This window comes from Heterodontus francisci, chromosome 9 (assembly GCF_036365525.1).
Source record: "Heterodontus francisci isolate sHetFra1 chromosome 9, sHetFra1.hap1, whole genome shotgun sequence".
Lineage (NCBI taxonomy): Eukaryota > Metazoa > Chordata > Chondrichthyes > Heterodontiformes > Heterodontidae > Heterodontus > Heterodontus francisci.
The window spans coordinates 38,508,669-38,520,815 of record NC_090379.1 but is presented as its reverse complement, the minus strand read 5'-3'; the positions used below and the strand labels follow the sequence as shown (position 1 = coordinate 38,520,815).

The 12,147-nt window shown below is 44.3% G+C and overlaps 1 protein-coding gene across 6 annotated transcripts in view; it reads right to left on the bottom strand.

Annotated features, from left to right (window-relative positions):
* Positions 1-2,200: 2,200 nt before the first annotated feature.
* eml5 (EMAP like 5) overlaps positions 2,201-12,147 on the bottom strand; it is a 223,144-nt gene continuing 213,197 nt past the window's right edge. For all 6 annotated transcript variants that reach the window (XM_068038838.1, XM_068038839.1, XM_068038837.1 and 3 more), the window contains 2 exons: positions 2,691-2,791; positions 2,201-2,478 (listed from right to left, as the gene is read on the bottom strand). In XM_068038838.1, coding sequence (XP_067894939.1) covers positions 2,454-2,478; positions 2,691-2,791 — 126 coding nt within the window. In that variant the 3' untranslated portion in view covers positions 2,201-2,453. The remainder of the gene's footprint in view (positions 2,479-2,690; positions 2,792-12,147) is intronic.

The window sequence follows — 12,147 nt, the reverse complement described above, 5'->3', positions numbered from 1 at the left end:
GTTTGTTGAATGAATCAGTCACTGTTGTATTGTTTTTTGTACCTCCTCTAGGGTCATTTACTCATGGACACACAGCTCTCATTCAGCATTTTTTTCTAAATTGGTCACTGATTGTGTACTGCAATTAGGTTTTAAATCCCTTTGCAATTATAATTGTAATATATAAACAGCAAAATATTCTTGATTCTTCCAGCACCCCCAAAACAGGCCTGGTCATGACAGTGTGTCTCAGTAGTTTGAAACTGTAGTAGGTGAAAGTTTAGGAAAAGAAACATCACTTGCTGGGGACTATTATGACAGAACACACTCAAAGTCAACTCAAAAATGTTATACTTTCATTGGATTTTGAGTTCCTTTTCTGAAAGTGTTCAAGTTGGGAATTGTCTGGTGCCTTAAAATCTGATATGAAATTCAATAACTAACTCTGGAGCAGCAACGTCCAGCGTGTTTAATCATTAGAAGTCTAACCAAAGTTGTGGAAATGGTGGCTTGTTTTATGGATGAAGGAACCCACTCTGGTTTTTGTTGTGGAATTTGATGGGTATCTTGGTTATTGGCATAAAATGTGAATTACAAGCTTTATTTTATGGTTACCAGTAGCACAAATCATGCACATCTGCAGGTTTACAGTTCATTGAAAGTTATTTTGATTTAAACCACAAAATGAGCAGGGAGTGGTGGGTGGTGGTAGAATCTGTTCCACCACTTGCATAGACCCAGACTTGTGACCTAACACTGTTTTAGCCAAATTGAATAAATTTGTGATTTATTAGCAAATGCTAGAATGATTCAAGCCAAAAAGTGCCTGAGAAATAACATTTGTATGTATTTGTATCTGTAAAGATATTAATTGATATTTTGATAGCATTTTTACACTTCCAGTTATACTCTAGCACATATGTAGTGTGACCACAGCATTTAGTTCTTAGTATACTCTATTTTGAATCAGTACATCTCAACAAGCCAGCACTCCCTGTAAAATGTAAAATTTCCCCTTGCAACATTTCATTCTACAGTAATCCATACTGAGGGAATTGATCAGATATTGTGTTTTTCTTGTGCAACAGTCTAATACTCATTAGCAAGACTCCATTATGAATCCTGCTCTTGTGTGATTTGTTTTTTCATGTCACTGAATTTATCAGAAAGATAATTGGATTAAGTACAAGAGGTACAACATAATTGGGAAATAATTGCTAGACTTAATTTGATTCAATGGCACAATGCATGATAGTCAAGTTACAATAATGCTGTTTGATATTGTATAAGTTATAGTAAATTGTGATTACCAACAGTGTAATTACTTGAAACAGATTTGAATTCATTCAGTATAATTTATCATCTGATAAGTCATTTACAACAATAAACCATTTGAATAGACTTAGTCATTATAGATGAATAAAGTATTTAGAGTATTAAAAGGAAATTACAGGTATTCAATTTTGTTCTAAAGGGTTACAGTTAACATGTGAAACTATGAAACATATACATCTATTTAACGTTAATGATAAGCTTGACATCAGTAAAACTTAACAGGCAGCAAGTCAATACTTGGTGATCCATCAAAGCACCCTCGGATGCTGTTAATATGCAGAGTACAGGTCAAAGGAACACACATTTACTATGTACTTCAAAAAGCTGCATTTTATTTGTAACTTTATAAATGGAAAAATTATAATCAGCAGGATTGCTGATTTTATACCTGCAAACACATACAAGATAAAAATTATAAATCATTTTTATTACACTGAACTAAATGTTCAGGTAGCCACAGTGATTGGTACAGTAGTGCATAGTATGCTTTGGCATGCTTGCTTCAGCTTTCAAACTGATTCAAAATATTACTCAGCTGATACATTCAGGATGAAGGCCACCAGATACTATTTTGTTTGTTAGAACACTGTCAACAGCATCACAAAATTTTGAAAAGCACAAGTTCACTATAAATGTCTTAAGGCTACTTACCAAATCAACTACAGCACAACACTGTAAAGATATTAAGCTCGTGTTATATCTAGCAGTATATTTACAGCATATTATAGTTAGCTTTTTGTGTATTGATAGAACTCAATTAACCATTTTGATGGCATTGCCACATGATTGTTTAGGAATTCTGTCCTTGACAACAGGACCATAGATGTAGAATGGTCAAAGTAATTTGTATACCTGCATTGAAGTTAGAATACAAGCTATGCCCTAAAATTCATGAATGATTTGAATACTGTTACACCTGCATCAATATACACTTGGCTGTGCAGTAGAAAATCTGACAAATTGCCTTAAACCAAAAAATAGCATTCTTATTTATGAAAGCAAACTGCCTCCTCAATTTATTTTGCAGATAGTACTAGCTGCCTTATTTTCATACGTGAAGCTTTTCCTCTTTTATTTTCACTGAGTTTCTTGATTCTTCTCATGATCCATGGCCATGTGTATTCTTTTGGTTAGTATTTTCATAAACATTTCCAGACAAACAAACTTGAATTGGGGGAAAAAAGGAAAAAAATCAAAGTCTGTTGCTTTTTGAAATGTACATTCTAGTCCGGAAGTAACATTTAGCTTCATAGGCATCTAAGTTTTTCTTGTTTACAAATAATATTTGCCTGCATTTCTAAACATTCTTATACTGGGCATGAAGAACACTGTAGGAATAACAATTCCAAAAATTGTTTAAATTATGCAAATCGTACCTACAATCCTGTCCTCCAGCACTGACAACATATCTGTCTCCACTAGTGAACTGTATGTTAGTGATTTGGGCAGAGTGACCCAGATACTTTTTGTGTTTTGCCTGTGTAAGAAAAAATGAATTTAGCATCATTGTAACCTACTTTCTCCAAAGAAGTATTGCTATTCTGGGGTGCTCCCTTTGCAGTCCAAGAACAGGCTAAGATTACGTTCTTTCCTATCAATTATGCAGCAGTGAATATCTTATAACAGCAACTTGCATTGAATTAGCCCCTTTTTTAAAAAAGGTAGAAAAAACATCCCAAGACACTTCACAGGCATAACCAGACAAAAATGGATGCCAAGCCAAGAAGGGATATTGGGAGGGTTGACTGAGAGCTTGGTTAAAGAACCTTGAACAAAAGGGGGATGGAGAGGTTTAGGTGGAAATTCCAAAATGTGACTAGAAGGGAGGGGGATGCAGAAAAGGCCAGAATCAGGAACCGTGTTCTGAGGGGAGTGGGTGTGGGGTTGTAGGGCTGGAAGCTAGAGATAAAGAGTGCTGAGGCCACTAAGGGTTTTAAACACGAGAATGATAATTTTACATTGGGGAATAGGAGCCAATGTAGGTCAGTAAGAACATGGGTAATAGGGACAGTGCCGGTTAGAATACAGGCAGCAGATTTTGAGCTGAGGTTTAAGGAGGATGGGAAGCTGACAGAGAAAATCAGAATTGTCAAGTTTGAAGGTGACAAAGACATGGAGAGGATTGCAGCAGCGGATGAGTTGAATCAGTTGATGTTACAGAGGTGCAAGTGGGTGGGCTCTGTGATGGAAAGAATATGGTATTGGAAGCTTGGCTTGGGGGTCAAATACAATGGCAAGATTGTGAGAAAAAATGGCTGGTGAGGAGGATGCAATTGGTGCTGATGGGATGGAATTTGTATTTAGGGCAGGAGATTATGGCTCCAGTCTTCCCAAAGTTTAACTGGAGAAAATTGTTCAATTTCTAGTTGTGGGTGAGCTGCAAACAATGGCCACTCAGTGGAGGGGTTGAGCAGTAGGGCTAAATGTCTCTAGTGTACATGTGGAATCTAACCCCTTATATGTGTATGATGTTGCCAAAGGGCAGCATGTTGATGGGGAAGAGGAAGGAGCCAAAAATATATCCTTTGGGGAATGCTGAAGGTAATGGTGCAGGGGTGAGAAGAGAACCCAGTGATGGAGATGTTCTGGCTGTAATTCAATAGTAAAGAAACAAAGGGAGGGCATTCCCACTGAGTAGGACAATGGAGGAAAGACTTGGTAAGTGGATAGTGTAGTCAGAACTAAGGCATAGGTTGCTGAGAGTGTGTCTTAATTAGCATTGTTTTGGTGCTGTTGCATGGGTGGAAACATGATCGGAGATATTCAAATAATAAGTTATGGTAGAGATGGGCATGAATTCGGAAAGCAAACAGTGCAAGAACTTGAGCAAAGAGCACGGTTGGGCTGGTAGTTTGGAAGCAGAAGTGGGGGGGGCAGTCAAAGATTTTTTTTAGGAACAGGGATGATGGTTGTTTTGAATGTGGGGATAGTACTTGAAGAGGAAACCATTTACAATGTCTCGAAGCATGGGGGGCAGGAAGGAAAATTGCATGGTTAGGAGTTCAATGGGAATGGGGTCAGGGGGCACAGAAGGTGGACAAGATAAGCTTGGAGAGAAACTAGGAAAAGACATGGGTTCAGAGCTGGGGCAGGGGAAAACCTGGGATAAGATTTTGTTTGATGGCAAGGGGGAAAGAAGTTTTTTTATTTCCAAAATATACTTTATTCGTAAAAAACTGTAAAAAAAAAATACATTACAAAACAGTTCAAAACAGCACCAAGTCAACAATACAAAGAGTGCAAAGGAGATCAGTTTCCTTCAATAGAGGAGTGAGTTGCCTCACAACCCTTCCATTTCATTTTACCTGCCATGTACTTTTTGCAGCAAACAATTTTTCTAACTACAGCCCGTGGGGTTTTCCATGGATTCAGCCCCTCAGTTCACCTTGGTGGGGGTACCTTACACAGTGGTCTTTCCCCATTGAGCCTTTGCCGCGGCTATCCCAAGCTTTAGTGTGTCCCTCGGCACGTAATCCTGCACATTGGATGTGCCAGTCTGCAACATTCGGTCGTGGGCAACACTTTGCGTTGGAAGACCAGCAAGTTTCGGGCAAATCAAAGAGTGGCTTTCACCGAATTGATACTCCTCCAGCAGCAGTTGATATTTATCTCGTCTCTGGGAACAGCCCGTAGAGCACAGACACCTGTGTTAGAGCTGCTTGGGATGAATCTTGACAAAAACCACTGCATCTCTTTCCACACCTGCTTTGCAAAGACACATTCCAGAAGGAGGTGGGCAACCGTCTCTTCCCCACCACAGCCACCTCGAGGGCATTGTGCAGAGGCTGTGAGAATTTGGGCGTGCAGGAAGGATCTGACAGGGAGGGCTCTTCTCACCACCAGCCAAGCTACATCTTGGTGCTTCTTTGAAAGTTCTGGTAATGAGGCATTCTGCCAAATGACTGGAACCATCCGACCAGATCCACCATCTCCTTTTCCTGTAGGGCTTTGAGGACATTCCGTGCAGACCACTGCCTGATGGATTGGTGGTCAAAGGTGTTTTTCCGCAGAAACTTTTCCATGAAGGATAGGTGGTACGGCACGGTCCAACTGGATAGAGCGTTCCGCGGCAATGTGAGCAGGCCCATCCTTCACAACACTGGGGACAGATGGAACCGCAGCACGTAGTCACACTTGATGTTTGCGTACTGGGGCTGTACGCACAGCTTGATGCAGCCGCACACGAAGGTGGTCATCAGGATGAGGGCGGCGTTGGATACATTTTTCCCGCCCTTATCAAGAGGTTTGAACTTGGTGTCCCGCCGGACCCGGTCCATTTTGGATCCCCATATGAAGCGGAAAGTGGCTCGGGTGACTGCCGCGGCGCTGGAGTGGGGTATGGGCCAGACCTGCGCCACGTACAGCAACAACATGAGCGCCTCGTATCTGATGACCAGGTTCTTACCCACAATGGAGAGAGATCGCTGCTCCCACATGCTCAGCTTATGGTGTATCCTGGCTACTCGCTCCTTCCAGGTTTTGGTGCACGGCCCGGCCCATCACAGAATAATAGTGCAGAAGAGGCCCTTCGGCCCATCGAGTCTGCACCGATGCATTAAAACACCTGAACTGTCTACCTAATCTCATTTGCCAGCATTTGGCCCATAGCCTTGAATGTTATGACGTGCCAAGTGCTCATCCAGGTACTTTTCAAAGGATGTGAGGCAACATGCCTCTACCACCCTCCCAGGCAGGGCATTCCAGACCATCAACACCCTCTGGGTAAAAATGTTCTTCCTCAAATCCCCCTTAAACCTCCTGCCCCTCACCTTAAACTTGTGACCCCTCGTAACTGACCCTTCAACTAAGGGGAACAGCTGCTCCCTATCCACCCTGTCCATGCCCCTCATAATCTTGTACACCTCGATCAGGTCACCCCTCAGTCTTCTCTGTTCCAGTGAAAATAACCCAAGCCTATCCAACCTCTCTTCATAGCTTAAATGTTCCATCCCAGGCAACATCCTGGTGAATCGCCTCTGCACTCCCTCCAATGCAATCACATCCTTTCTGTAATGTGGCGACCAGAATTGCACACTGTACTCCAGCTATGGCCTTACCAAAGTTCTATATAACTCCAACATGACCTCCCTGCTTTTATAATCTATGACTCGATTGATAAAGGCATGTCCCATATGCCTTTTTCACCACCCTATTAACCTGCCCTTCTGCCTTCAGAGATCTATGGACAAACACGCCAAGGTCCCTTTGTTCCTCGGAACTTCCCAGTGTCAGGCCATTCATTGAATACTTCCGTGTCACATTACTCCTTCCAAAGTGTATCACCTCACACTTTTCAGCGTTAAATTCCATCTGCCACTTTTTTGCCAATTTGGCCATCCCGTCTATATCTTCCTGTAACCCAAGACACTCAGACTCACTGTTAACCACTCAGCCAATCTTTGTGTCATCTGCGAACTTACTGATCCTACCCCCCACATAGTCATCTATGTCGTTTATATGAATGACAAACAATAGGGGACCCAGCACAGATCCCAGTGGTACGCCACTGGACACTGGCTTCCAGTCACTAAAACAGCCGTCTGTCATCGCTCTCTGTCTCCTACAGCTCAGCCAATTTTGAATCCACCTTATCAAGTTACCTTGTATCCCATATGCATTTGCTTTCTTGATAAGTCTCCCATGTGGGACCTTGTCAAAGGCTTTGCTGAAATCCATGTAAACTACATCAACTGCACTACCCTCATCTACACACCTGGTCACATGCTCAAAAAATTCTATCAAATTTGTTAGGCATGACCTCCCTCTGACAAAGCCATGCTGACTATTCCTAATCAAATTTTGCCTCTCCAACTGGAGATAGATTCTCTCCTTCAGAATTTTCTCCAATAGTTTCCCTACCACTGACGTGAGACTCACTGGTCTGTAGTTCCCTGTCTTATCTCTACAACCTTTCTTAAATAGTGGGACCACATTAGTTGTTCTCCAGACCTCTGACACCTCCCCTTTGCCCAGAGAGGAATTTAAAATTAGGGTCAGAGCCCCTGCAATCACCACCCTCGCCTCCCACAGCATCCTGGGACTCAAATTGTCCGGACCTGGAGATCTGTCCACTTTTAAGCCTTCCAAAACCTCCAATACCTTGTCAATCCCTATGACAATTTGCTCAAGGAGCTCACAGTCTGTCTAAGTTCCATATCTACATCCTCTTTCTCTTGGGTGAAGACAGATGTGAAGTATTCGTTCAACACCCTACCAATGTCCTCTGGCTCCACCCACAAATTTCCCCCTTGGTCCCTAATGGGTCCTACTCTTTCCCTGGTTATCCTCTTCCCGTTGATATACTTATAGAATATCTTGGGATTTTCCCTACTTTTACCAGCCAGAGCTTTCTCATATCCCCTCTTTGCTCTCTTAATTGCTTTCTTAAGCTCCATCCTACACTTTCTGTACTCCACTAATGCTTCCATTGATTTGCTCTCCTTGTATTTGCTAAAAGCCTCTCTTTTCCTTCTCATCGTACACTGAATGTTTCTGGTCATCCATGGTTCTCTGGGCTTGTTGCTCCTACCTATTACCCTAGAGGGAACATGTTGGGCCTGTACCCTCCCCATTTCCTTTTTGAATGCCCCCCACTGCTCTTCTGTAGATTTCCCGACAAGTAACTCTTTCCAGTCTACCTTGGCCAGATCCTGCCTTATTTTACTAAAATTCGCTCTCCCCCAATCCAAAACCTTTTTTTGCAACTTATCTATTTCTTTCTCCATAACAAGATTAAATTGTACCATGTTGTGGTCGCTATCACCAAAATGCCCCCCAACCAACACATCAACCACCTGTCCGGCTTCATTCCCCAGAATTAGGTCCAGCACTGCACCCTCCCTTGTAGTATCGTCTACATATCCTGTATACATTTTAAGAAATCCATCTAAGCCCTTAACACGATGACTATCCCAATTAATGTTGGGAAAGTTGAAATCACCTAATATAATTACCCTATTATTTTTACACACCTCTGCAAATTGCACACATATTTGCTCCTCAATTTCCCGCTGACCATCTGGGGGTCTATAATAAACACCTAGCAATGTGGCTGTCCCTTTTTTATTCCTAAACTCTACCCATAGATGGAGATGCCCCCTCCAAGATATCATCTCTCTTTACTGCAGTAACTGACTCCTTAACTAATATTGCAATGCCCCCTCCTCTTTTACCCCCTCCACTGTCTCGTCTGAAGATTCTGTATCCCAGGATATTGAGCTGCCAATCCTGCCCCTCCCTCAACCATGTCTCTGTGATGGCTACTATATCACAATTCCACGTGTCAATCATTGCCCTTAACTCATCCGTTTTACCTGCAATACTCCTGGCATTAAAGTAGAGGCCTTCCATCCTGGTCTTACTCCCTTGAAACTTACTTCCGCTGTATTCCCTCTGACTTGTTCGCTTTCCTGTGTTTAGCTGTGTCCCTATTCTGCAAGGAGTCTGCATCCCCTCTCCCTGCCAAATTAGTTTAAACTCCTCCCAACAGCACTAGCAAACCCACCAGCAAGGATGTTAGTCCCCATCTGGTTCAGATGTAGACTGTCCCGCTTGTACAGGTCCCACCTTCCCCAGAAACGGTCCCAGTGGTCCAGGAATCTAAAACTCTCCCTCCTGCATCAACTCTTAAGTCACGCATTCATCTGTGCTATTCTCCTATTTCTATACTCGCTAGCACGTGGCACTGGGAGTAATCCAGAGATTACAACCCGAGAGGTCCTGCTTTTTAGTCTACTGCCTAACTCCCTGAATTCTTGAAGCAAGACCTCATCCCTCTTTCTACCTATGTCATTGGTACCAACATGTACCATAACCTCTGCCTTATCACCCTCCCCCGTCAGGATGCCCTGCAGCCGTTCAGTGACATCCTGGTCCCTGGCACCAGAGAGGCAACACACCATACTGGAGTCACGTTGACGGCCACAGTAGCGCCTATCTGTTCCCCTGACTATAGAATCCCCTATTACTATTGCTCTTCCTCTCTTTCCCCTTTCCTGTGCAGACAGGCTGCCTGCGGTGCCAGAAGCTTGGCTCTGTCCGCACTCCCTGGAGAAACCAGCCTCATCAGCCTCCACAATGGAATACCGATTTGCAAGCGGGACCCCAGGGGACTCCTGAACTACCTGCCTGATTCTCTTGGACTGCCTGGTGGTCACCCATTCCCTTCCTTCCTCAAGTCCCTTCAGCTGCGGTGTGACCAACTCTCTATACGTGCTATCCACAGTGCTCTCAGACTCGCGGATGCTCCACAGTGTATCCAGCCGCCGTTCCAGCTCTGAAACCCGAGCTTCCAGGAGCTGCAGCTGGACACGCTTCCTGCACACATGCTGGTCCCGGGGACTGGAAATGTTCCTGGATTCCCACATGTAGCAAGAGGAGCAAACCATGGCTTCAAGCTCTCCTGCCATGACTAAACCCTTTAAATTTAAAACTTTAGAAGATTATAATTAAAAAAAACAACTAAGTCTTGCTAAAACAATGACTTACAATTCATTCCACTTTGAAAAATACCCACCATATCCCCAACACCCTCAGGTGGTCTGACCTGACGGTGAAGGGGACAAAGGATCGGTCATCCCAGTCCCAAAGAACATTGTCTCGCTCTTGCCATCGTTAACTTTGGCTCCCGAGGCCAGTTCGAACTGGTCGCAATTGCTCATCAGTCTGCGAACGGACAGCGTATCCGAGCAGAAAACAGTGACGCAAGGGGGAAAGAAGTAGCAGAGCCAGCCAAATAGATGCCTCGATCTTAATGACGAAGACATGAACTTGCACTTGTTGAAGGAGCCAAGAAAGAGCATTTTAAGGTCACCGTTTGTAGTTGAGAAAAGAAACCACGGATTATCTTTGTTCTCCGGGATGATCCTGGAACAGTGGTTTTGGCACAGGAGAGTAAAGCCCAATAGAGTTTAATGTGGTTCCACTAGATCTGGTGATGGATGATTAAACCAGTTAAGTGCCATTGGATCTGAAAGAGCAAATATGCAAAGCCATTGCAAAGGAACAACCAGGTAGAGGCCTGCTACCCGACCCGAACCCAACGACATGCCGGGTTCGGGTCAGATCAGGCCTATCCTCCGGGGCTGGCTTTTGGGCTTGGGTCGGGTCGGGCTGGACACACACGGTAAGTGCTCTGCTGGTAATTATTAAAAATTTAAAAAGCTTACCAGAGCTGGAAGTCCGGGACGAAACTGAGTCTGCGCAGTGAGCAAGTGACATCACTGTGACGTCTTGCGCACGCGCTGCAGGTTCGGTGTCAGGAAGGTAAGTAAACGGATGGTCGGGTCGGGCTTAGTGCAGAATCGGAGGGGCCCGGGCCCGCTGTGATTTGGTCAGGTTCAGGTTGGGTTCTTTTTCCCGACCTAAAGCAGGCCTCTACAACCAGGGTGAGAAAGAGTAAAGATTTTGCTAGGGAAAAGGACATCAAAGATGGATGTGAGAGGGTGATTGAGCAGATTTTTTTAAATTCGTTCGGGGGATGTGGGCGTCACTGGCTAGGCCAGCATTTATTACCCATCCCCAATTGCCCTAGAGAAGATGGTGGTGAGCTGCCTTCTTGAACCGCTGCACTCCTTGGGGTGTAGGTATAGCAACAGTGCTGTTAGGAAGGGAATTCCAGGATTTTGCCCCAGCAACAGCGAAGGAATGGTGATATAGTTCCAATTCAGGATGGTGTGTGGCTTGGAGGGGAACTTGCAGGTGGTGGTGTTCCCATTCATCTGCACTTGTCCTTCTAGGTGATAGAGGTCGCGAGTTTGGAAGGTACTGTCGAGGAGCCTTGGTGAGGTGCTGCAGTAAATCTTGTAGATGGTACACACTGCTGCCACTGTGCGTCAGTGGTGGAGGGAGTGCAAATCAAGTGAGCTGCTTTGTGCTGAATGGTGTCAAGCTTCTTGAGTGTTGGAGCATCCAGGCAAGCGGAGAGTATTCCATCACACTCCTGACTTGTGCCTTGTAGATGGTGGACAGACAGGAGGGGAGTTACTCGCTGCAGAATTCCCACTCTCTGACCTGCTGTGGTAGCCACAGCATTTATGTGGCTGGTCCAGTTCAATTTCTGGTCAATGGTGACCCCCAGGATATTGATGAGAGGCGATTTAGCGATGGTGCCATTGAATGTGAAGGAGAGATGGTTAGATTCTCTCTTGTTCGAGATGGCCATTGCCTGGCACTTGTGTGCCGCAAATGTTACTTGCCACTTGTCAGCCCATGTCTAGCTGTGGTCCAAGTCTTGCTGAATATGGACATGGGCTGCTTCAATATGAGGAGTCACGAATGGTGCAGAACATTAGAATTAGAATTAGAATTAGAACATTACAGCGCAGTACAGGCCCTTCGGCCCTCGATGTTGCGCCGATCATCTGACCTACACTATTCCATTTTCATCCATATGTCTATCCAATGACCACTTAAATGCCCTTAAAGTTGGCGAGTCTACTACTGTTGCAGGCAGGGCGTTCCACGCCCCTACTACTCTCTGCGTAAAGAAACTACCTCTGACATCTGTCCTATATCTTTCACCCCTCAACTTAAAGCTATGTCCCCTCGTGTTTGCCATCATCATCCGAGGAAAAAGACTCTCACTATCCACCCTATCTAACCATTGTGCAATCAAAAATCCCCACTTCTGACCTTATGATGCAGGGAAGGTCATTGATGAAGCAGCTGAAGATGGTTGGGCCTAGGGCACTACCCTGAGGAATTCCTGCAGTAATGTCCTGGGATTGAGATGATTGACCTCCAACAACCACAACCATCTTCCTTTGTGCTAAGCATGATTACAACCAGCAGAAAGTTCTCCCCCTGATTCCCATTGTTTCCAGTTTTGCTAGG